The following is a 27,645-nucleotide window of genomic DNA, read 5'->3' on the forward strand; positions in this document are numbered from 1 at the left end:
CCCGTTCAGCCCCTGACAGGCCCGGGACATTGGCGGTGGAAACACAAAGAACCGGTGCTCAATTCAGCCCTGGTCCAGAACTAGTACCTGGTACTTTTTGGTGGAAAAGTCACCACTGTGGGTCCCTCAGCAAAACTCGTGACCCCGATCCGCTCCCTGGGATGCCCTACTGTGGCTGCCCACCACATACTAGAAATAGGATGTGTCAACGCTGAAAAAGATAAAATTCCCCAAGAGGATTAACAAAGTATGATAAAATATTTTTTTTTTAAAAAGTTCAATCTGTTGCTCTTACCACTGTTGTGAGCCTCGAGCTGCGACGCCGAGTTGACCGCCACTTTGCAGAGCGAGCAGTAGAGGAGGCGTCGGGCTTTCTCCTCCTCCGTCTCCGTGTCCGTCTCTGTCTCCGCCTCCGGTTCGGCCTCAGGCTCCTGGTCCAGCTCTGAGGGCGGGGGGAGCTTGGACGGCTCTTCGTCCCCCCCAGCGTCAGCTGAGGTAGTAGTCTCTGGCGTTGTAGCCGCCGCGGTGCTCGGGACTTTCAGACAGGCCGCAGGTGGCGGCGCCGGCATGGCGGTCAGGGTCACCAGAGGCGCTAGGGGTTGTGCCGGTCTGAGTGCAGGCGGGGACAGCAGTAGGGGCACTGATCCAAGGACGCCATCTGCAACACAGAATTGCACGATTTGTTGAGAATTCTTTAGCTTCCAACGCCGTCTGAGGACAAATGCTTTGCTCGAGTAATCTTCACCCAACAGGTGGCTGAACATCTTTCTGTTCACACTTCGGGGATCATTTCTGTTCCATTTGTTTGGTTTCAGCAACAACAACACAAAGCGCCATACAGGCAACGTTACGCAAGCTGTGACTCACCAACAGGTGCATAACTCTGCAGCAATAAGAAGTGTTTAATGACTGAGAAAGTCACTCAGAGGACCAGAACATGGCAAAAACACAAGATAAGAGTTGAATGGAAATGTTACAGTGGTCATAAATATCAAAATATCCCCAATTCAAGCCCAGGATTTGGGGGATTTCTGTCAGGAGTTTGCATGTTCCATTTGCATGAGTAGATTACCTTTTATTTACGTGCACAAATGTGTATTTTTCAATGGTTCATTGGTGACTCTAAATGTCAAGTATCTGGTTGCAAATCCAATCTACCCTGGGCCTATCCAAGACCCTTAACTGGAGGAAGGAGGACAGAAGATGGATGGTTGGACATGTGTTTCAATGTCAAAGCTATTTCTGACCGAATATAGCAGTTTTGAGTTTCTATTTTAGTAGAAAATCAAAGAAAGAAACAAGTCAACACTGTCAACATCTCCATTTTAGGAAACTTGAAGATGATCACAAGGTGAAGTCATGCAAACCTGGTCCCAACCAAGCTTTTTACGGTACTCTGAGGCATCTTTCGCATGACAAGTGAAAACGCAATACTTTAATACAAAGCCAAATAATGAAGGTCTCACCAGGACCAGGATTGGAGACCCCTGATGCACATGCACAAGTGTGAGCCCTGACTACAATGACCCTGAAGCTGATTAACCGCATTTCCTTCCTTGGAAAACATTTGATAAATACTGACCACCATTTTTCAAGATGCTCCCAATCAGCCGTCTAACCATCACAATTAATCCCTGTCAAAGAAATCCTCACGCTCTGGTATCTTTCCTGCTTTTCACCATCACCTTCAAGAAAAATCATGTCCACTGATGTGTGCCCCCCCCCCCCAACAGGTGCCACGATAAAGAGATAATCAGAGTTTTTCATTCACCTGTCAGTGGTCACCATGTTGGCCTTTGTGTAAATATGAAGCACAAATTATCTGTCTTCGTCATTTGGAGTTCATAAATGAAAAACGACAAATATTTATATACCAACACAGAAGCAGATTGATTGATTTGACAAATTGAAAAACAACAACAACACAGAGCTGTCAAATTAGACTCGACAGATCAGAGTTGACTTTCTCCACCAGAGGCAAGCAGCCTTGATTTTCATTCATGGTGATTAAAATGCTTATAGGATGAGTTATACAGCAGCTTATTGATTCCACGCCACATTATACATGTGCATCAAGTGAACATCGGCCATATTATTGAAATGTGCAGCGCTGCAATGTACTCAGACCTTAAGTCTGCTATTATCAACACAAGATGTGACATGAACATGTGCGCAGAGCTCCGTTGCTGGGAAAGAAGACTGTGATATTTTTAGGAACAGAGACAGAGACGTGAATCAATAATATCTGACTCATAAAACAACACCACGTGTCAGTGTTCGGAATACAGACGGCCGATGCCACATTTACGAAAATGAAATTGTGCCGTGGCGGCAAGACCTGATCGATGCCGATGCCTCCGAGTTCTCCGCACTCCCCGTGTCATGAAATGAAGATCAGCCAGCCAAGAGAGCAAATCAATAGTGAATTATGTCATGCTATTTTTGTGAACATTTCTATATGGGTCTTATTTATCCCAACGGAGGCGTCCGCAGCCGGCGCCACAAAACCAGTCAAACTTACAATGCCACAGGATCACAGGTTGAGACATAAATCAGGAAGGAGAGCAGCAGCTATATTTCTGCCATGACCATCAGTGAAAGAAGTTCAGACACCTTTTACATAAGAGAAATAGGAACCATCTATCCACCGTGCTGCTTCATCGAAAACGTAGGGTCGTATGGGGGCAGGATGTTGGCGAACGTTCAGTCTGGACTCCGACAGGAATCTCACCCATTCTCTTCGAATGCGTGTTTCATGGTCATGAGAAAAATCCTCAGACTAAATCGTTTTTTTAGCGTCACTGATGAAGGCTCATTGAGTGGACCGGAGCCCATCACCTCCATGATGGTTAATCAGCGGCTCGGGTATTTGAAAAGGCTCTGCCCTCACCTCGGTTTTTGGTTTTAAACAGAGAGACGACGCCACTAGTTGTTTTTTCTTTGGGTTAACGTCCATTTTTGACAATCTGTCCTTTGGTCCACTCTGTCAACCTTCATGGGAAGTGGTGGTCTAGATGTTAGAGGAGGAGACCAGGGATTGGAAAGTTCCCAGATTCCAATCTCACAGCTAACAGGTTACCAATGTGGGTCCCTTATCAAGACCTTTAACCCCATCAGCTCTCTGGACGCCACACCATGGCAGCCCACCGCTACTATATGTATCGGCAGGGTTAACTACCAATATTGCCCCAATGGATTAAAAAAGTAAAAAAAAAAATTATTTTTGGGGCAAATTGTTTATCTCAACTTCGTTTCAGAACCAATTTCGGACAATATATTTGCATTGGTCTGATTTGTTTTGGTTTAATGTAGACCATTAAGTTTCCCGTCTGTGACTATTGAAGGACCCATAAAAAAGCTACACGCACAGGAAGAACATGCAAACCACACAGAAATGCTCCCAAACTTGGACCTGAACCAAGTTCAATTTCACGGTGATGTGAGAGTACTAACCACTACAGCATACGGCCCTCCATTAGGTAACAATGGTAATGAAAGCAAGAAGGACAGACTTTAGCATTTGGGTGACGAATATGTTCGATGAGTCGAATAAAATGAGTAACAATGAGAGTGAAATGGTTAATACTGTCTATGATCAGTGTGAGGAGTTTTGTCCTGGAGGTCTGAGTGAGCACTAAATGCTTCGAATGTATGGTAATATATGCACAGTTTATTCTCTTTTTTTTATATATATACTTTAGTGTTTGTGCACATGTTATCCATTAACCTTTCGAAATGGGTCTGAGGCACATTTTATACCTAAAATACTCTCGTCTTCCGGTTGACTGACTCCAACTACGAAATTTGCAGCACAATCATGGAACTGTCTGCATGTTTGGAATGCAGATCTGGATGGTAATGAACAGACGCAGGAGGTAGATAAATGTACAGAACGGAGCGTGTGCACAGTGAGGGTGAGAATATGTCACAAACAAGCTCGTTTTATCGATGAGGGTTATTTTAGCGGCTTTAGCAAACCACAGAGTTGAAACGAAATTGAAGTGATGTAGGTATTTGACAAAAAATGAAAAATAATATAATCCTAGGGAGTATCAGCCGCTGTTGTGAATATTGATGAGCTAAATCAGCTCATACTTGGCCAGTAAAGAGAAGAATAAGTACTTTAGCATCTTGTTTCAGATCGAAAATAGCAGTAGTTTGTTAGTAAAGGCAACAGTTGGTATTCTGGAAAGTCTTGATGAGAAACCACACCAATTTTCTTGGTCGAGTCACACTACTGGTCTGCCTTCTCTGAATCAGTAAGAAAAATACCGCTGGAAGCCAAAGCACACACCACTTTCTGAATCTGATTCTGCACAGATTCGAACCGTGATGCCCAAAATCTTTTCCCAATTGGTTAAAATCCAGCCACCATGTGGCATCCAAGCTAAGCTGTCTTCTCCATAGTTGCCTTTCTGCCCAGGGGCTTCCCCGGGCCAGGTATAATCCCTCAACTCTTCGCAGTATCGTCTTTGAGATATCTTTATGCGAACCTGGAAACCTGCACATGAAAGCACCCAGGCGTCGTCCTGATTAGAGAAACCAAACCGCCCCCTGTCAACGTGAAAGGGCATCACTCCAATCTCCCTCCAGATATGTGACCCCATCACCTTATCACTGACAGGCCTTTTTCACACACAGGCACAGCTATTATTTCCAGAGGGGAGAGACTGACAACTAGCCACACTGGTAATGCTGATTTTCCACTATGTTCTGCAGCAGAAAAAAAGGAAAGAAAAAAACCCAAAATATGCTGACCTCGTCTTGCTGTGTCCACGGGGATTTTGGCGTTGAAGGGAGATGGAAGTTATGACAGCAGCAATTTTTAGCTTAGGGAGAAAATCATGGAAAATTTGCATTCACGGACCTCTGCGACCAGACATGATTAGAACTATTAGTCAGTACTTTGCACGATTATTAAATGTCTTGTGGTGCTCTTCCAGGTTTCCTTTTTTTTTTTTTTTGACTAAAAGAGTGTGTTCGCTTACAGTTCATCCTCTCATATAATTTCCTTGTACCAGTGTTACAACGACAATAAAAGAGATTCTGATTCTGATATTTGAGACATTACTGATGAATGCATTTCAAGCTTTTGGTTACCATTCATACATAATGACTTGAAAGCTTTGTACTTGATCTGCCTGTTGAGAGAGAACAATCTTTGAAATCTCAAGCTCTACCTTGTTTTTACGTAATAGTGGATTCCAGTAGTTCTTGAAGTCCAAGTTACCAGTTGCCACTAGAGATGAGGACTGGAGGTCGTAGAAGCTTCTCTCTTATGGTCAGAAATTGGACTCAGACAACCTTGAGGATTATGACTTGAGATTTCATGAGCTTTAGTGAAATGAGAGAGCGAGCAGATTTAGCGTGCCGCTCCGGGATCGCAGAGAAACGTATTGCAGATCACAGGCAACTGGGACTTCTGCATGCGTGCTTTGCGTCGCCACGATAGCATAGAACATACAACACCACATCTCCATGGTGCCATAGCCACTCATCCATCCATCCATGGATGAAGGTGGGTACACGCTGGACAGGTCACCAGTCCATCACAGGGCGAACAGACGGTCTCTCAATTAACCTCAAAGGCAGGACCATAAGAGAAGAGAACACATGCACACATAGGGAGAACTTGCAATCCCTAAACCGTGAGAGTCCCACAAACCCATAACAGTCTCTTATGTTTGGAAGTGAGTCTAAGTCTTATTTCATTGTATTCGCTCACAACATGCAGGCATCACAATTAGGAGCAAGTTGGGGATCGGGGCCTTGCACACGAAGAAAAAGAAATGGTATTTTATTGATCCCCTTGGGGAAATTTCTTCACCGAATTGACCCGTCGGTACGGAGCATAGCGCTTGGGTGGGAACTGGTGGGGGCCGAGGGTCTTGCTCAGAGAGCTTTTTGGACTGTGTTGGAAACCGGAACACCCCGAGGAAACCCAGGCACAAACGGGGAGAACATAGAAACTCCACACAGAAAGGCCCCTGGCTGGATTTGAACCCACGACCTTCTCGCTGTGAGGCCAGAACGCTAACAGTCGTCGAACAGCCAATGTTGTGATTGGAAGTCGACCTGCTTTTCCTCCTGGTGTAGAATCCAGGTAGTTCATTCAAGTTCATTACACCTTTAGTTACGTCATGAGTATTCTTTGCTTTCGTCTTTTCAGGCACATCATTTTTTTAAAACAAACCTTCGATGGCGCACTGCTGTCTTAATCAGAGCCGTCATCTGGTGGTCGTGTTACTGAAGTGTGAACAACTTGACTTTTTTTGACAGATTGGCCACGCCCCCTAACAAAATACACAACACCACTCAATGACATTTTTAATGAAAATGGAAGCACATTGTCAAGACATGCCAAAGGCATGTTTTGTAAACCGAGTTGCTGGAAAAGAGGAAAGCAAAAATACACAAGAGGAGGAGCTTATTTGGTAGAGCTGTAGAGTTTGGTGAACAGAAAATGGTGCCAGCAGTATTGATCTTATTTGGTGACACTTGTGCAAAAGAAAGTCAAGATTTCTCCTTTTAAGTTGGAGAAGTTCCAGGAGACTTGTTGGGATTTCATCTGCCGAGTATTTGGGGAATCAAAGGGAACACTTGTTGGAACACTTCAAATAGTTGAAGTGACGTCGCAGGTCCTCAAAATCAAAACTGGAAGGACGCAGCCCTCGAATCGGGACGGGGCAAATGAATCACTGGATTTTTCACAGTCACAAGGCGGAATTGTGCGCAGACTGCATATCAAGGATGCTCCGTCCTCTCGCCCTAATTAAAGAGTGTTCCAACGTTAGAACTCCTTCCAAACCCTGCCAAGGACAGAGTCCACGCCATCAGAGACGTTTCAAGGGTGAATCAAGTTTTCCAAACACCCTCAATCTCATGCACACACATGATGGTTTCACCTCATCTGGAAAACGGATTCACATGAGGAGACCTTTTTCAAACAGGCGCTATTTCAGTGAGTAAACACTGAGAGATATAAATTGCAAGCAGAAAACCTAATCCAATTATTCTTGGTCCTATGATTTTTTTTTTTTTACCTGGGAACTGTGGAAAGATTTGCACGAATTTGGCTTTGTGCCGTCGGTATATTCGGCTGCTTTGATTAAAGCCCCAAAGAAAATGCGGTTCCCCCGCCGATCTAAATTTACACCCTCAAGTTCCCAAAAAGTTAGAAAACCTGGACGTAATGATGCACAAACTCCCCTGGCATGTTGTTTGTGCTCCAGATTGGTCTTATGGAAAAACTTTTCTATTCAGTGACTTCAAATAGCAAAATGTTAAGAGATTAATGTTGCAGAAACTATATTGTTCCACAAATTTTACATCAAAGTGGACTTTGTTTGCTCTTTTCGTTCCCACTCATGTTACTGACCTGTTGCCAGTTTATATATTTGCTTTCAATTTCAGCGGTTGTATAATTTTTGTTTGTACTGTTCATTTTTCCAGGCTCCAACTTTTGAGATGTGCTACGCCCCTCTAATATGAATTGTCGCGCTAATATTTTCTGTTGTCCACTGTGAGTAACACATGGGTTTATGAGAAAGTAGTTATGCTATATTTGGTGAAATTGTATGTAATTCTTGCGCTTCCTGTGATGGCATACAATCACAAATGTGACTTCTAAACATCCGAAAATCATAATTTTGTATTTGTGAAGCACATCTCACTTTGGTATTTAAATACTGTACTCATGTCGATTCATCTTTGTGTTTAATGATGCATTGCATGATTTTTCTCAACATTCCTGCATATTTGTGTGGATTTAAGGATTTTCCCCCCCCCCATTTATGCACGTAGATGAACATAAGGAAAACACCCCCACTGAGAAGGTGGTGTCTTTCTAAGGCCGGAACATTTTAAAGTGAAAATTTAAAACTTTCATTGCGTCTTGGGTGTCAGTTTACATGACAATGGTGCTTAGAGCCAGTGAAAATGCGAATTTTTGAAAACTCTCTGAACACACGCCACACATACACGTGTGTGTGGTTTCATCACAAAAACAGCCAACGGGGCCAACTTGTAGCCTGGGATGCTAACCGCACGGTTTTCAGTGTTTCTGTAGAAATGGACTTTTCACTTGAAACATTGTCGAGTAAACGACATTTGAATATAAAATGTGTGTACATCAGACTTTCAAGCGAAAAGGAGGAACTTTGCTTTTTAATCCAAGTCAATTTGACCGAATTCGACAAATGACAATACAACAAATACGAATATGCATAAAAAAAACATTGGTTGGCCCCAACTTGGAAGGATACTTCAAAACAAGTCCTTACTGTCCTTACAATGGCAGACTACATGCTCCAGGTGGCGCTGCACAAGCTACTGACAAAAGCCGGCGGAGGAGCAGAAGCATAGACCTATAGAACACAGAGTTTTATCCAAGGCTATGAGCAGGATTCTTCTTCTAAATTTCGACCTATGTACTCCGTCTCTTCTTCAGCGTGTTTGGTGCATTTGGTGAGTCACAGCGCCCCTCATGGCTTGGCATATGTACTACATGCCCCGAAGCCTTGTGCTGAGCCGTGTTCATAGTGACGTGACGATTATCACAATAAAACCTGATAAGCGTGCGCCATCCATTCCGGTAAAATGAAACCGCGAAACATGGATAGAACTCTCACCCTTGTGGTATTCTTATGTTTCTCGGCCGTCCTCTGACAAATGATTCTCAAATCGCGCTGTTTCTGGGAGCCTTAACATGTCAGGACGCTGTTTTCCAAAGAGACATGAAGAAATCCGTAAGCTAACGTAAAGTAAAGTAATAGGCAACCAATTTGAGACGCTGTGGATTTCCCTTTTCATTCTCAATCTTGCCACTCAGTTCCATTTGTGCCATTTTCACACTCTGACGAGATCTGCCCATCTCCTGACCTGAAGCGAGGGCGCCTATTGATCGCTGCAGTCAGCAGATGATTGAGCTCCGGAGGCGCACCAGGTAGGAGACCTCCACCTGTACGCCGCCGTGTGTTTCTCCTGCTGCCCTTTCAGACCGATTTAAAGAAGAGCATCCGGCGTGGAGAAAAAAAAAAAAGGCCATTATTCGCAGCCTGTTACACTCAATTCTCCGGCTGGAGCGTTTATTTAAAGCTTGTGGGCTCCACTTGAAAGGATGAATAGTGGCTTCACTTATTAGCGGCGGGTAATTTATATTCTATTTTATTTGAGTTGAGGCAGAAAAGCCGCCTGCAGGCCGGAGCCAGGAAATAGAATTAACGGTAGGAAGAAGACATCATTTTTGTTTTTTTCTACATTTGACCCATAAGGAACCAAAATCCTTTTGGTTATATAAAAAAAACTAAAAAATAAAGAAAATTCATGACAGTTCCAATATTTGTGTTCATCCCAAGAATTTCAACAATCATAAGAAGTTCTCAGTCTCAGCTAAACAGCAATTATCAGCCAGGGTGTGATTTCACATTACAGCCAGTGCAGCCGAGGCCATTAACACATGACCAATAATTAATCTGTGAACTATTTACGATGCGGCTGACCTTGTCACTCCTGATGAGTGATGTTTTACCTCTCCGCTCCTCGCAATTAACGACCACCTACTCCCGCCCTGCCCGGCCCGGCCCGGCTCGGCGCTGCCAGGCACCAAAACAAGCTGAAATCCCAGCGATTGGCTCACCCTACCGTCACACCTGCTTCTCTGGGCCGCGTTTCAGCAGCGTGATGCTCAGGACGGGACCGAATATCCAGAAGAGCGCCACTGTTTTTTGTTTTTTTTTGACACAATTAGCGCTCCACTGAATACATCATCTGAGCAATTTCTAAGTCATTTTCAGGTCCAGGTGACAGTTTGTTTCATTCATTTTTTATTTTTTGCTTTTTACACATTGCCTCCATTTATCCACGCCGGGAGCCGATTCTGCACAGACCCAGCGTTTTATTTATTTATTTTTTGAGCAGCAAAATCATGGGAGCTGTTGGTTTGTAGCATCAGTTAGAATAAATAGCTCTATCAGTCAGAGAAATGGCGCATCCCAGAGTGCTATTATTGAGAAAAAAACTCACATTTGGGCAGTTTTTGCTCTGATTCCTGCAGCAACATTAATATCAGTCCCATCTCTCTCTACTGAATTCAGTACAGTATTTATTTGTTTGGCTCGTCTCTAACAATGTGAATACACAGAAATACTGTGCTTACAGAGAAACCATGGACCAGAGGGTGGCAAACGTGAGGAACGCAGGCCAAAGCCAGCCCGTCGAAGAGGCCATACTGGCCTGTGGGTTGAAGGCAATGGATTTATGAATAAAACTGCTGGTTGTCATTCCCTCACATTGGGATTGGTGCATTTTAATGAGAGTAGAGAAGCGAAACAATGAGACACAAGTAGAGAAATCAGTTCTGACTGGCTATATTGGCACGAACATCATAGTTGTTAAGGTGAATTTGTTTCAACATGCATGCAGAAATAGGTATTATGAGCAGAGTTAATGTATTGTCTAATGTGTGACCGAAGGTTAAACGACATTGTGCAAATGGAGGACTGAGGTTTTGGAGATTCAACTGTTACTTGCAAAACAGAGAGCGAGACAGATTCACACCTACAGGAAATTTAGAGTCTTCAATTAATCTTAAATGCATGTTTTTTTTGGACTTTTAGAGAAGCTGGAGAAAACCCCAAAAGACACGGGGAGAACATGCACAGTCTGCACAGAAAGGCCACTGTTTTAGATTGTTGCCGTGAACGTATAGTCTTCAAGTATAGATGAGGCTTCGTGGCATTAAATAGGGACTCATATAAGTCGCTAATCGTTAGCTTTACATCCATGAATTCAAAAATTTTTTGGATCTAAAACTCATCTCAACCGAAACAAAGTCCAAGCAGAAATCTTCGCCGTCACAAACACTCTGTTGGTTTTCCCGCATTTTACAACAAAGAACAGTGAGTTGCAATGGATTGTAAGGAATAGGTATACGTTTGCACATTGTTTTGAGAAAAATATGGTTTGGTTTGTTGTTATTGACATATTTAAGTCTTGGACACCAATTTATAGCACGACATAATAAAATTTGGGTCATTTTTGAAAAGAAAAAAATGTAATTTCAAGATAAATATTTTTTTTAATTTTACTGCTTTTAAACGTGAAAAAGGAAGCAAATAATGGTTGAATAAACTATTTTACATATCAATTACTTACTATATTTACTATCAGTAAACAACTAATGAAATTCAAAAATATACATATCAGACATGTTAGGCTACCTGTTTCCAGTCTCCTATGCTCGAGTGTCTGATTTACTCAAAGCCTTATTAGATTCAGCTTGAGACAACATGAGTCCATCCATTTTTAACCTCATTACATGTAATAATCACACATGATGAAGATGCAGAGAATATTCCAACAATAACGAGCCGTCTTATCTTCCTGCGCCGCAGCCGGGATCAAGCCACGCATGCGTTTGCCCTTGTGTTGTGGGTGAACCCATCCAGCACGGTGTCATTAAAGAGCCATTTGCTGTTAGAAGGGCAGGTGATTAAAGTGTACTTTGGCTGGCCTAGGACGCCGTGCACTCTGGGAAGCCTCCGGTAATCCATATCCCCAGTCAGTGTGACCTAACTGGCTCGGCAAGGCCCAGTTAAGAACTCAATCCTCTCTCATTAATGGAGGTAATGACTGTGATCAATCTAAAGTTGGTCCGGGCGAGCCGAGCCCCCGACAGCAAAGTAGGAGGGAGCGAAGGAAGGAGATAAGAGATTAAGGCCAGGTGAGGAAGACCGGGGCGAGGATGACGATGAGACGCGAGAAAGAGGACGGAGATTTGGAAGGAAAAATAAATAGAGAAAAGTTCAATGAAAGTGAAACTTTTGGAAAACAAGAGTGTGCGTGAAATGAGAGCGGGGTGGAGGTGAAGGGGGAAGGTGAGAGGGACGAGATAACATTAGATGGAGAGTAATGGAGGATGGGACACAATTAAAGGCGGCGAAATTGGGAGGGTGGGAGCGGCGGAGGCAACAAAGACGGAGAGGGCCGGGGGTGAGGACAGGTGCCGCGACCCCCTCGGGGGGGCGGCGCCGGCTCTTTTCTTCTCTTCCGTCTGGACCTCGGATCCTCCCGATGCTCCCCTGATATTTGCCGTGGCGAGAGATGAAGAGACGCCTTCCACTCCGGTTAAGCTGCCAGGCAATCACAGGACTCCCCGGAGACCCGATTACCTTCCTCAATGAAGCCGGATTAAGCTCTTTAATTAAAACGATTGGGCCTTATTATATGCTGTCACAACTTAAAGGACAGAAATCCCCCATGACTCCTGATTCCAGTCGAATTTCATTCACTGTCCATGACCCCCCCCACACACCCCCCTTTCTCTGCCTCCTTGTCAGTATTCAAAGTGAGCGAATGTGAGAAAGAGTCACGCTTGAATATCCCTGGAATAAAACACTGATAAGGTGACAAATTTGCATTCACAAATAGAAGTTGACGTCGCTGCTTTGCAGTCATTTTTCTGTTTCAGAGTGTGTGTGTGTGCGTGTGTGCGTGTGTGCGTGCGTGCGTGCGTGCGTGCGTGCGTGCGTGCGTGCGTGCGTGCGTGCGTGCGTGCGTGCGTGCGTGCGTGCGTGCGTGTGTGTGTGTGTGTGTGGTTGAGATAAAAATAAAAAAGCATTATGGGAGATATTTACCAGCAGCAGGAGTTATTGATTCGAGTTCATGCTGATTTATGTTTTTTGCCGGTTTCATCTGAGAGCAAATGATCCGCGGCTAATTTCTGTCGGGAAGTTTGTGCAGGTTGCACACGAGGAGGAAAAAAAAAAAAAAAAAAAAAGGAACGTTTGCAGGTACGGAGCCAATCTAATCACACACTCATCAGGTTTACTGCCGCCGCTGACGTCTGTCTGCGACGGCTTTTTCATCCACGAGCAGGGCCGTCGTGATGTTTGGAAGATGTGAACCCGCGGAGGAGAAGAGAGAGAGAGAGAGAGAGAGAGAAAAAAGAGAAAGAAACCGGGGCCGGCCTGGTCCTGCCTCCCTGCAGCCGGCTCTGTTGTACAGCTGCTGTCAGTGCTGGCATGGCTCCCCTGACAATCTGCTCTTTAATAGCTAATATCAGGGTACATTTCCTCAGGCACTGGACTGGAACTGAGAGATGGCGGGCCGTGCTGTGGGCATTTCTCTCTCTCTCTCTCTCTCTCTCTCTCTCTCTCTCTCTCTCTCTCTCTCTCTCTCTCTCTCTCTCTCTCTCTCTCTCTCTCTCTCTCTCTCTCTCTCTCTTCACCTCCACTCACTCTGGAGCATGGTGGAAAGACATACCCACACTGAAACACACACGATGTTGACGGGCGGCGGCTGAGTCATCCTCCTAATCTCTACTCTCCTCGCCGCATCCAGCTGCCCATCCATCTCACAAGTTCAGTGATGAAGTCAAGACAACGAGGGGTCGGTGTACACACACACACACACACACACACACACACACACACACACACACACACACACACACACACACTCGGTTGCAGGTCCTTCTCATCTTGACCAATATTGAATAATAACTAGAAAATTCCAGAGGAAATCTTGTGTGCCCGCCTCTCCTTTTATCTCAGCGTCTCCATGGCAACAGACGCTCATCTCCTCCATGAGGTGCCTCTCCCGTCCTCTTCGTATGTGACATTTCTTCACATTTATTTGGGGGTGATTTATTGGGAAATGCTTTTACAAACGCCTTAGCAAACATATTCCTGAATGTTCCACACGTGATGTGCTTTTTGTGTCTGTGCCCCCAACGGAGGCTGATCTCCTTTCGATCTCCCCTATGAGGTGCCTCTCCCATCCGCCTCGTATGGGACATTTTTTTGCATTTTTGGGGGGGATTTATTTGGAAATGATTCGCCAAACCCTCTAAAAGTCTGAGCAATATATTGCCAGACGTTCCGCATGTTTTATTGTGTTTTTTTGTGTCTGTCCTCCCAGTGGGGCGGTACAAGTTACCCGAAGAAAAAAACTGCAGAAAACAATTATAATGATAAAATTAAAACGGCCGCCTGGGATAGTAATCTTTGCGCCTTGCCGCTACGGCAGGCCCAAGAATAAAATATTTATAGGTTTGAGATATTCTCTATAGTAAATGGAGAGGTGCATCAATACCACTTTTTTAAAGGATGAGTACCCGTACTAACATTTCACTACTTGTAGATACTGAGTACTGATACCAGTAGCCTAATTTATACTCCATATCTATCTATCTATCTATCTATCTATCTATCTATCTATCTATCTATCTATCTATCTATCTATCATCACTGTATATCAAAATATTTTTAGAAGTTTTATAGGAAGTTGACTTGGCTTGTGTACCTTTATCAAAGCCGCTTTGCTTAAAAGTTTTATGACATATTTCTAATAAAGGAAAAAATCCAGCAATGCAATCTGTTAAAATGGTGAGTTTCTCTCACTTTGGATGAACATAATGGATCAGATGTTTGTTTGTTTTTTTATTGTTTTTTTAGCAGTAATATTAGCGTACGTCACTTTGCGACTTCACGCTGCTTCGCCGCCCCGCGGTTCCTACCTGCTCTCGCCATTCTTCCCTCCTGAATCCGCTGTTTCATTAGAGCTGGTTTGATGCACCGGACACGCCATCAAGTACTCCAGGCTTTACAGATAATGCAGTATTTACCCGCCTCGACGATTAATTCTTCTGACATCCGCTCGCATTAATATTCATTATACCGCCTCCTCGACATGCTACAGATGTGACGGCGTGCCTGCATGTGTATGTGTGTGTGTGTGTGTGTGCGCGTGTTTTCAATCTTTTAAAATGATTAATAGCCGTTTGTCAGTTTGTTGGTGACGGCTTGTTGCTTAGGGTCTCAGAGATTTCAGCCTGTGTGTAACGTGTTTACGGTTTCCTCAAGGCTGGAGTTGAGCGTCATTACAGATCGTTTTCTCAGTGCAGGTACTGTGGGAGGAGGGCAGCGCATCATTCCCACCCTGTTAACGTGTGGCCTTGAAGATTTCATATGAAAAAACAAACCAAAAAAAAACACCTGGCTTTTTAACATGTTGCACCTAGAACACACAGAACAATTCATTTTGAAAAGCTGCGTTGTATCTAACTAAACACATCTGCATGGAGCGCTTGCTTACCTCAAATCAATTTATAGAATTGAGCTGAAGAACATGATTATATGAAGATATTGAGTTCAATAAAGACATTCTGCCTCCTCACTGCAATAACCCTGCAACACATAAAATATAATGTCCAATGGATTCATTTATTGTTCTAGTCCTGCTGGGATATTTATCACAACTTGGAATTTAGACATCATTTAAAACGTCTCGTTAGCAATATCTTTTACTGGCATCGATATTATTAAAAGTTCATTTATAGACTTACAGCTCTTTGAAAACAAGCCTATTTTCTGGGCTCCTGAGTTTTGAATTATTCGACTAATCTTCGCTTAAAAATCACCAAAAGACTTAATAATTAATAATGGGTTGGTGGATTTATGCTGCAGGGATTTAGTTATGTGATCATTCTTTTGTTTGGTGTTTGAAGGATTTAAAAATGGCTTTAATCGTCATGTGGCCGAGGTTTTATTCTTCAATGTGTCACAATGTCTTTCTATCTGCCGAAGGGTTAAAACTGTTTGAAATGAGCAAACTGGGAAAATCTTGACATGATCTCAAATCATTTGCTCTATAAGGTGAAGGCTTAGTAAGTAGTGCTAATGGTGTGCTGAGTCCTCGCAGCACGGCATTCTGTATTCTAACTCTGCTTTCTATGCAGTACGTGTGAAATATTCAGTTTTCTCTCAACCGCTGAAAATCACAGGATCCAGTGAGGAACGTGAAAAACACTTTTAATAAGAGTTTCATGGAAACAAGGCAAAATCACCAGCAGCTGTGAAACGGCAAAGATGTAAATGTGAACTTTAACAAATGTAAGAGATGAATACTTCATGAACAAATGCATGAACTTCTGCTCAACTTGAACAGAATTTGAGTTTTTGAAGAGATAAAAATAACCTTTTTATCTCTTCAAAAACATGCAGAGGGGCAGAAAATAATTAAACTTATATTCAAATACAACTACTGTTACATTACCGCACAAGAACAATATACATATATATTGATAATGAGCAGGAATCTTATCTGTTAAGAAAAAACCAACATATTACATATCTCATTTACACAAATAATTTTTTCTAGTGTTTTCTATGATTAATCAGTCTGTGACAACTTATTTTGTGACGTATACATACATCTGTGATACATCATTTTGTGCAATAGATTTGTATTGGTAGAACTTGTACTTATCTATTTGTTCTAAATCTATACTGTCCTTTTTGTACAATTTTGTATTTAATTGTTCCATCATAACGTTGCTATTTCATATATTTTTTTGTTTATTTTAGGATAATGGAAATTAGTCTCCTTTATGACGTTTTTGTGTCATCCTGTTTTTTTAATTTTACGTGTCATCAAAATGATTACAATACATTTGTATGTTTTTATTTTGTATATACATGGAGACATTCCAAATAAGTTCATATCAAATCAACAAGAATCTATATTTTATTTATTTATTTTTTACAATAAATCAAATAGTGGGTGCAATTTTACAGTAGTGTATATTATTACATGAATTTACAGAAAGAGCAAAATCGCATATATAGAACTACCTACAGTGATGTATTTGTAATCTGGTAACATGTTAATGAAACCAAATGACAAAGATTTACATAAAACCAAGATGTACTCATGGCAGATTGTGTAACTAAATGTCAGAATTTGAAATCAGGACATTTTCTTACGAGCTCATCTCAAGAAAGTTGGGACACGTTTGTTGACAGAATGCAACATGAGCGCAGTCTGTTGTGGAAAAGCCTTGCTCCTCTTGTCCCTACATTTACAAACCTGGATCTTCTCCAAAGAATTTCCCTTTTATGATCCACCAAAAGGGAAAAATCCAAACAGCAGGGAGACCAGCGACTCGCTCCTCTTTCATTGGAGGCATTGCCACTGTTTGTTAAACTTCCACACATTTACACTTCGCGGAAACCTAGAGTCACCAAGTTACCGTATTGGCATGTTCCTTAATCCAAAATACCCAAATCTACAACTTTCAGCAGTCATGTTAATATATATAAATATAATAATATAATTCTTTTTTTTAAGATTTAATGGTAAATTATCAACAGATCATATATTTGGATACCAAAAGTATATAATACATCATAAACCATAACATTTGGAGGATTTCTTCGTAACCTTCGTTATTATATAACATATATAATAAGCCGTAGCTGGGTTTCTTACAGCCCGTCACCCAATGCTGTGAAATCCCGTGGGACCGGAGATGTCTGTTTTTATTTTTGCAACTGATTTTCTTCCGTTTCATTCCGGCGAGGACACGTTTCATCGCCGGAGCCGTTACGTTCCCGTTCTCTGTCCTTTGTCAGAATAAGCAGGCTGTCGATCACGTAATTGGCTCTGGCCTGTTTGTCTCGGTTGACTGGCAGCGGCAGTCGGCGGGGAGGATGTGAAGGGAAAGCAGATGGACGGAGAAGGGGGGAAACCAGCAGACACAAAGCCTTTTCCAAGGAGGCGACACATTTAAATAGATAAATAAATTACTAAATGTGGAATTTAAATGGATTTCTCCGAGATCTCCATTAACATTTTGGTGGCGTTTATGTAAAAAGCTTTTGAGTTTATTGCCGTTCTTCAATTTTAAGCACAAAATGGTTGAAGTCTGCAAATAGGTCAGGATTCATAATGAGGTTCAGTTTCGCTGCTTGCTGAATTTGTGGAAAGGGAATGTTAGTGTGCAAAAGGCAGACTCCGACAACATCAAACATTCTAAAAAGAAATACGACACAGCCGGAGACATAAAGCTTCTCATCCACACTTTGACTAAAGTGTCAAGCGGCGTATAAAAGCTCATATAATCACACACATCTGGCACCCGTCAGAAAGTTTCACTTAGTCTCTCTTTACTTTTTAAACGTGTTTAAAGCGAGACAATACCACAGAGAATAAGAAGTGTCTCTGGCAGAACCTGGCCGAGATCAGCCGATTTAAAGCAACATGACACCGACGAAGTTGCAGCGATTCAGGACAAAAACACTTCAGCTCCTGCGAAATGCAATTAAGAAAATAAAAGAGTTAAAGAATTGGAGCCCATGGCTGTTGGAAGGTGAAATATCCAGCAAACAGACATAAGAGTGAATGTTTCTGTTCAACTTTTTACTGCTATTTAACCATGTTGCATTTCTACTCTATACTCAGGAGGGTATGTGAGCATTTCCAGTAAACACACACACACACACACATATATATATCTCCTCTATAGGTAAATTGTACTTCTTGGTATTTGAGGTGAACAGTGTGAAGTCTAGAGCCAATTGCATAATTTCCAGTCTCATTGTGTAACATTTATTAGACCTGCTTTGGTCCATTTGGCTGAAGAAAAACTTTAATTCCTAAAGATTAAGACACCCCCCACCACCCTCACCCCCCCCCCAGCAAATCGGACTGTACTTAGGCACGCATGTGCACACATTTTCATATATGCATGCAGGTTTAGTCGTCTTCATCGACTTTTCCTATTAAACGATGATTAAACGATGCTGCTCCGAGTCGCCAGACTGGATAAAAAAGTTTATCGTAACTGGAGCTGCTTCCTGACTGTGTCTCCTTACAGCAATGACTCAGAGACTCGTTTATGGATTCACACAGTACAAACAAAAAGTGACAAATGGAAGTGTGTGAAGGATAAAAAAAATAAAAGAAAAAAGAAGAGAGATAAAGAAGGGAAATGTATGCCAGTGCTTGTCCCATTCCCTATTGTTTGAATGTGTCCCCGCTCCGATAGAGCAGGTTAAAATGAACGGGGCGCCATTAGAGCTCTGCAGCGTCCTGACAATGACAGATCCACTTGAATCGGGTGTGAAGAAACACAGATAAAATGTGAAAAACACACTTTATTTAGAGGCTCTGGGAGGTTTTCAACACGCTAGAAGAAGTGACCACAGCACACCTTTGAAAGTGGGTTTTGTATTCCGTCATGGTTCTTAATGTTCCCGCGTTTGACGCCGTTTTCGTTTAAGGCCACGTTTACACGTGCCTGTTTTTTTTTTTATACAAAAACTGATATTTCCTCCTCTACGTTTACAAAAAAATCTTCATTGACACAGACGTACATATACACCTGGTTCAGAGCTGCTATGAGCATGTCAAACCTGTAGGGGGCAGCGTAATGATAAGAATGAAGCCATAATAGCCAATCAGAATCCTAAAAAAAAACCACAACGTCATGAATTGTAAATATCCTCCTCCCTCTAATTAGATGCAACCGGAGACACCGAGTTTATCCAGATCTCCATTGTGGCCGGAGTCTTCAGGAATCATCGTTTGTGGTGAGTCGTAGCTGGTTTATGTGTAAACGCGCGGCCCAAACGCAAAGAAATATCACAGTTTTTCTTTTCCAAATACCCGGGTACATGTAAACGTGGCCTAAGATTCTCGCTTTGGGTTTATGTTCTTCTTCCAGAATCTCGACTGTCACATGACTCCACCCTTAAACCCTCCGTCCCGCCTCACCTTCATTGGTTTCCCCTTGATTGTTTTCATCTGTGTCTCATTGTCTCTCCACTCCCAATGTGTATCTCAGCATGTACCACTCCCAGGCTCGTCAGAGTCTGAGATCTTTCCTGTTTGTCTTCTCCAATGTTCTTTGGCCATTCTTGTTGAGACTGCCTGTGTGCGTGTGCGTGTGCGTGTGCGTGTGTGTGTGTGTGTGTGTGTGTGTGTGTGTGTGTGTGTGTGTGTGTGTGTGTGTGTCTCCTTTGCCTTGTTGTTTGGCCGACAAGTTTCGCTTTTCCCGTTTCTCTCCCCGATATTGTTTTGGAAAGTTAAACAGAAAAATTGCTTTCGTTGGTGCTTTCTTGTTTGGGCAGTCTACCTGTTTCCACCTTGTTTTCAAATATTTAAACCGAGACTGTCAAACGTGGGAAACTGTTTGACGATCCGGTTAAATGAGACTCGCAGGACGACCTCACAAAGGGGATAAATCACTAAAAACACAATGAATCAAAGTTTCCAACTAAAATTAGAACGGCTCTGAATTCGTCCATCTGGGTTGCCTTGTTGGAAATTTACTTTGTTTAATCAACCTTTACTTATCCAGGCAGGACCAGTGAGACGCAGTATCAGCATGTACTTACACTGAAAAAAGAAAGTAGTTGGAAAAAGTTGGACCAAATTGAATAGCTTCAATTGGAATGAAGTTCTTCTAACTTAAATTAATCAATTAGATTAAAGATTCATTTAGATGTCACCTATTCAAGCGATTCAACTAAGTTGGTCGAACTATTTCCTGCTTTTATTTGTCGATGTTTAAAAAAAAAAAGCAGATCAAGGACGTATTTGTGAAAGAAGATTTTCACTAAACATTGTTGTGTCTTTTTGTGTCTGTGCCAGTTGTTGTTTAGTTTTTTTTATAGTAAAGTTCCTTCTAACCAGAGTTGTATAAAATGCCACATGAATTAGTGTGAATCATCAGATTATAGCTCTAGAAAGTAGCAACATTTACACAGATTATATTTCAACATGAGCTACACCAGAAATGAGATTATACAAATCAAGTGTACAAGTTAAGTAACTGTAGTAGGAAATAAAAAAGGACATTTTTGCAATTTGGCCTATTTTTTGTAATAAACTTAATTAATTTCTTTTATAATAACATTTGAGAATTGACATATTAAACTTAATCTGTTTATTGTTTCATTGAATTTTTCACAGTTCAGTTCAGTAGATGAATAAGAAACACTTGAATATTTTAGAACGTTTCCCAGAATAATTTGAGCTTTTTCTCACATGCAGTAAATATGTAGCAGACATTTAATCCAGTAGATTACAAAAAGTTTAACCTCAAATCTCAGATTTTCTATCAGACCAGCACAGGTTCTTTTTAAAGTCTCTATTGGTTTGCACTCATGTTGCATCAGTGAGGTCCGGTTCGATGTTTTGTCGCAGTGTTTTTCTTCCTTTAATAGTATCAGGTTGCCACTTTACCCGAACCACACTCGTCCATCTTCCCTCATCTTTCCGTGTCCGACCGTCCTGCGTGTCCCGCACAGATTTCACCACCAGCGAGATTTAATAAATCAACAGCGGGCCCGGCAGGCCAGCCTCGGCCGGACCAGCCAAACCCGGGTTGATGTAATCAACAGTGAGCCTGTCCAGGTCCTGAAGTAATTACGACGTGTGTGTGCAGCAAACATAAACTGCCAAAAAGAAAATGTTTGGGAGGTGGGCCTGAGAGTTCAGCGCGTATATTCTCAGCTCAACGGCAGCAGCCGGATAAAGAAAACAACAATAACGGCGGGCGGGAGAAAGACAAACCTTTCCTGTCGGTACCGTTGGGGACCTGCGAGGTGTTGATGCCCTTGGCGGTTTCCGGGTTGGCAGGTTCTTTGGCGATCACCGAGACTTTGAGCTTATTCTTCGGGGTGTCCAGGGCTTTTAGCTTCTTGGCATGTTTGGTGCCCTTGTAGTGGGCCAAGGCCTGGCTCTGTGAGGAGAACAAATAATGACAGGTTTGCTTCAACAGCGGGGAAGAAAGCTCCAAACGGTGCCGGGATGAAATGAAAAATAATAAAAAAAAAAACAAGAGTCTATGAGGCAGAATGTGCGTAATTAACAGGGAGTTAATACGTGTTTGTCAAAAGAAAAAGGGTCAATATTTTTATTTTCTTTACAGCAATTTAGAGAGAAAACTCCCTTCTGTTTTCAGAATTAATTAATACACACACATTTGTGGTGCAATTCATTAAAAAATCACAAAGAAGGATGTTTTTCTAAATATATACAGAAGAAATCAACCAATAAGAGCGTAACGATATGGATGAATTTCATCCAAAAGCTTTACAACTAAACTTTATAATATAAATTAAAGTTTTTCAGTCTTAAATGCATGAAGAGAACATGCCAACTCCAACCACAATGATTAACACAAAGATGACACTATACGTTAAAAACAACAAATATAAAAACTCAAACTGATTTGGTGTTTAGGGTGAAACAGAGCAACTTTTTTTTATTTATTTTCTTTATGATCATCTCGATGCGACGCACATCCGTACCAATCCGCCTGGACATGCCGCTAATGAGAATATTAATAGGAATTCCTGGATGTGTTGGGGAATCTGCGTGACCCGTGAAGTTCAATTTGCGGAGCGGCGGCGCGCTTTCAAAGTCGGGACACGTCGCCGCGCCGAGATTCACCTTCACAACAGATTCGCCCAGGAAGCGCGTGGAACGGGACGTACGCAAAGACTTTGAGGTGCCCTTGTTTACCTCGTCCCTGCACACACTCTGCCTGTGGCGGGAAGGAAAGTACTGCTTCTTGGAAGAAATGATGCACCACTGGCAACTTTCCCCATAAGACACTGCTAAGCATTTTTTTTATTTATTCATGGGCCTTTGGTGGGAAGGATATCCAATAAAACAAACATAAGGCCCGTGGGCCAAAACCGACCCGCAAGAGGCTCTAATCCGGCCAAACCACCAAGCAAATTGAAAAAATGTATAAGAAAATATTGATTTGTTTTTGGACAACTTTCTTCAGAGTAGTGGACACACACTGAGTACACACTGAGTACATTCATCAGGCCACAGCGGGAGGAGACCTGTTTTTATTTTATTTTGATATTTCACTCTATGTTGCACACAAAAGTTTTATTAAACTTTGATTCCTTCTGGAGATTTGTAGTAATTTTCAGCAGAAATTCTTTGGTTTTTGCGGAAATATCAACATTTTGATGACTTACTATAAACTCCAACAGGAAGCCCTCAGCCCAACAGCGTCGCTCGATATTTACATCGACTTTAATGTCTCAGCATGTTTCTAACTTTTCACATTGTTTTAGTAATAGCACACCCATTAGAATCAATTTTGAGATTTTGACTTTGTGAAAACGTGAATGCAAAATAATTCATAGTTAGACCAGAGAAAAGACATTAATCCTTTTAAAATTTCAGAATTTGCTGATTTATTTATTTTTTGGTACATTTCACAGAAAATGTAGGTAAACAAAGCTTCCTCTTATTATTTGTTCCTTAAAACCCTCCACGGAAATGGTTTTGCTTGAACTTTGATTGAACGACTGAAATCTTTGGAAGTTAATTTGTATGCTCTCCCTTTTTAAGCACACGACGCCCCTCGCCTTCATACATCCTGCAACTCGCCGTCGGGTAATTTGATGAAAGAACAGGAGAGGACGGCCGATGATCCACGAGTTTAACTTTCTAAACTCGGTTTTCTTCTTTTTGCTCTTCTAAAGTATGTGTGAATTGTTTTTTGAACAGTGAGACGATAACCTGCTGATCCCATCACAAAATCTCCTCCAAGCATATTGTTTTGGGTGTGCACGCCTGGTACGTGGCGTGCTGTAATTACTCGCCGTATTGATTGTGCACTTTTTGGGTAATGACTTGAGAAAGTGCGCCAGCGTCTGCGACGAGTTAATAGAATGAGACAAGTAAAGAGGTTTCATTACGCGGCGGGTATAATAAAGTTTCCAGGACTCCACAGTTCAGTGATTTTGTTGGCAAAAAGGTGGTGAAATTGCTGAAGTGCCTGAAGCCCCCCCCCCCCCCCCCCCCCCCCACCCCCCACCCCCCACCACCCCCATTCTCCAAGTCATTTCTGGATGAAGCATCACTTTTTAAAAAAAACAAAAAAGAAAACAGGCGGTGCACATCTTGTCCTGGCATGAAACTACTCATTTCGACTCCCATTCATCACCCCGGCGGGTCCCGGAGACGTAACTTACTGTTTGTCACGAGACGCAGGTGATACGGATGAGCGTTTAATGCGACGGCGGCAATAAGTCATCTTTCATTAGAGCAGCGAAGTGGGAGAGCGGCCTGAACTCCAGCTCTGGCACAGGCATGATTAAAACTCGGAAGGAAACCGTTTGTTTTCCTTTCAGGTGCTCGGCGAGCAGAAGACGTCAGAACCAAAACCCGGAGGTTTCCCGGGGCGAGCCGGGATTTAGAGGCTTCTGGAAGCCGAAAGGCGCCATCAAGGCACCATCAGGCGCCATCAGGCGCCATCAGGCACCATCAGGCGCCATAAATAAGTCGAGCCCCTTGAGTTAACCTCAGTGCGAGTGTCGGCGAAATGAAACAGGAAGTGCAGCAGCTGACGGGTTCTCTCAATGTTTTGTCTAAAGACTTAGAAATCAGAGTGCGCTTGTTTGAATAAATGTCAGAATCAGTTTAAAAAAAAAAAAAACACATTTGAAGAGCTGAAAGTACATTTTTATCGTCAAACAGAAAAAAATGTCAAAAACATCATGGTCAAGCAGTGGAAAAGTACTCCATAAGTGAAGTCCATTCTCCATTCACGTGCAAACAGGAGTATTTGAATTAGGGATTCGTGGCACAGCAGCCACGTCATACTGACGCTGATAAACGGTGTAATAATGTCATAAACACAATAAATGATCAGTCATTGAAAAGAATTGCTTCTGCTTTAATACATCAACATGGATTTGGGGCTGACGCATGTAATCCTGAGTTACCGGTACTTTTACTGTAAGATCTTAATACATCTTCCTATGCTGTTACCTCTAATTAAATGTATCATAAGTTCTACAATTACCCTCAGCTTTATGATGCATTGCATTTGCAGTGGACAGCATGCATAATTTCATTGTTTTTTTAGAGTTTGGATTCACTCCCACGACTCCAATAAAATAGTTTTGAAGCACACTTGACAATGAATTTTTTTTACAATCATGACTGAAGAGAACAGACATTTATATCTCTATTTTTGGATCAGCTTGACATCCCATCTCTGCACAATCATCCTATCCAGCATTCACAAGTGGCAATGCCACGAGTCTTATGGTGCAGTACAGGTTCCCACCACCAGGTGTGCTGAATCTGAATCAGCTGTTATACGTACGGAGTTTGGACTCGACTAATTTTATGAGGACATTCCCGCACGACAGTGGCAAACAGATTCTTTGCAAGTGGTAGCTTATTTATGAAAATGTGGACAAACCTTTATCTTTATTTGTTTATTGTCCGTCTGTCGGTTAAACATAGTTATTATGGTCGGGATTCGCTTATGTCTTTCTCTTCTGTTTGTTTATTTCTATATTTCACTGTGAAAAAATGAAATTATAAAAACAAAAGAATAAAATATGGACAAACCAGCGAGGTGACTCATGAGACTGGTGGGAAATTCCAGCTTCCCGTTTACACGTTTTCATGCTTCAATACAAAAACAAACTCATGGTAACTACGTGGCTTTCAGCGTTTCTGCTGTTTCTGTGTAAATGGACGTTGTTTTCAAAGCATTGCCGCGTAAACATGAAACTTTTCAAAAGCTGAAAAGAAAAACGATTGTCGCCTAATTGAACTTTACGGTCAATAGGTGCCAATGGGAAACCGACTTCAAGAGTTCATAACTTTTGGAATCCCTGGTTTGCTGAAAGTGTTAAAATACCAGGACGAAAACATCTGGGTGAGTAAATCTGAAGCGTTATACGTCGATATGCTGACGCTCACTGACGTGGCTTCAGTTCAAGCGTGTAACGAGACTGGAAATACAAGAGGAAGAGCAAAGACCACCAACTGGAAAAACACAGTTCAGGTGAATGAAGACTTTGGTCACGAATCTGGAATCTCTTGGGGAGGAAAACCCCCGAAATGTCCTCAACAATCAAAATGCATTGTGTTGAAAAAAGTTCTGGCTCCATCGCTCATTTAAACTAAATGATGACCCACTTCTCCTGTAAACAACTAACTTTTTTTCCTGATTATTCAAGTTCTGAATCGACTTCAGCCGTTTGTGTTTTTCTTCAATACAAACAATAACTTGAATCAAATAAGATCCAAACACCTTGTTTTTTTTGTACTAATTTCTTCAGACACAGTTTTGTCCTTTTCTACGTGTGCACTTGGATCCATCCACTACCTTTATTCATGGTATGAGCTTTTTTAATCCTGCCATAAATCTTTATGACCCAGATTCAGAGGAATAAAGTTGTGCAGCCCGTTTTACCAGGAGAATACAATAAGTTACAGGGACGGGGGCGTTACAAGAGCAGTAGTTGACCTTTACCTTGTCGGGAAGTTGATTTTAGGTCCACTCACCTTTTCCAAGTGGATTCTATTTTTATACAATTAAATTTTATTTGCAAACTGCCAAATATAACACTGTCATTTCACAGTATTTGACAAAGAAAAACCCAACAAACCCAGAAACTTCAGAATATTCGATGTATATTTTTTATTTTATGTGCAGACCACACTGCTTTTCAAAAAAAGAGTCTGAGCTCCTGGCTGAAAATAGCCAAATAATACAAAACAGCTGGGGTTGCTAAATGTGGATGAAATAGACGGCTAGATAGAGATCGATAGATCTTTATCGTCATTCCAAAAAAAAAAAGTGCGTACATGAAGGAAAGTACGAAGCAAATGACTTTTACGGTGTCTAACAAAGTAAAAGTCTTAAGAACGCACACATTACACAGGGATACAGTGCAAAGACACATTGTGATACGGTAGTGGATGGTGCACTGAAAAATATTGCACTGGATTTATTATATATAAATAACCAAAACTACTCAAAAAAAAAAGAAAACACAAACAAAAACAAAAACAACTATTAAAATGGTGATGTGAAACTATTAAAAACAGTACGAAAAGGTTAAAATTTTGAATACAGCTAAAGCTGTTCCAACGACGCTCTATCTATCTATCTATCTATCTATCTATCTATCTATCTATCTATCTATCTATCTATCTATCTATCTATCTATCTATCTATCTATCTATCTATAAAGGGGTGGGCAGCCGCTCAGACTGATTCACTGCGTGACTCAAATGTATTGTGATTGATGTCTGAACCACATGGAAATAGGCTCATTCTTAAAATACATTCCTCCCTGGTAGCAGCCTGCAGACAGAGGCCGGCGCTCGGGTGAATATTTCCGTGTTTTCCCCTCAATAGCGTTACATTCAAATCCACTTATTCCTGCATAAGATGTTGCTGAAGGGGGGTTTGTGTCAGAGTCAATGTTTACTCACGAATCGACGGTTCGAGAATAGATATTTCATTTCAAGTCGAAACTTTGTGATCCTTTCTTTCCACTGCGCTGTTAAAATCATCTGTTCGAAATTGGATTAAAGTCGTCTATAAGACGTGGGAACCCGACTCTAATGTAATTTAAAATAAACAGGGCGGCGTTCGTTCATCCATCACACTTCCATGGAGTTTAGAGTCGCAGGGCGCTGGAGCCCATCCCAGGTAAACAATGGGCGGAGACACACACACTCAGCATTTACACCAAAATGAGCTTTAAATGTTTTTGGACTGGAGGAGCAGTAGTTTAGTAGTAGTTTAGTAGTAGTTTTTTTCCACTTCTTTCCACAACCGGGGATTCAAATGGTGCACAAACAACTCGTCCATGTGATTCTGGACAACGACTCCTTTTTTTCAGCTTTATTGCCTTGAAGAATTGGTGAATTTTAATCTAATACTGATCTGATTTTACACATTATGCCAATATTTTTGGATAATTTTCACTTCAAGACGTTTATACCCGGCTTCCAGCCGAGCTTTTCATCAAAAGTAATCCCTAAAAGATGTATTTACAGGCGCTTGTTCAA

At 41.8% G+C, this 27,645-nt stretch overlaps 1 protein-coding gene across 1 annotated transcript in view; it reads right to left on the reverse strand.

Annotated features, from left to right (window-relative positions):
- The window catches only part of znf385d (zinc finger protein 385D), a 106,391-nt gene that overhangs the window by 13,358 nt on the left and 65,388 nt on the right, over nucleotides 1-27,645 (reverse strand). The window contains exons 4-5 of the mRNA XM_080471982.1: nucleotides 21,361-21,529; nucleotides 296-658 (exon numbers count right to left, since the gene is read on the reverse strand). Coding sequence (XP_080328108.1) covers nucleotides 296-658; nucleotides 21,361-21,529 — 532 coding nt within the window. The remainder of the gene's footprint in view (nucleotides 1-295; nucleotides 659-21,360; nucleotides 21,530-27,645) is intronic.

Source organism: Lipophrys pholis, assembly GCF_963383615.2.
Source record: "Lipophrys pholis genome assembly, chromosome: 9".
Classification (NCBI taxonomy): domain Eukaryota; kingdom Metazoa; phylum Chordata; class Actinopteri; order Blenniiformes; family Blenniidae; genus Lipophrys; species Lipophrys pholis.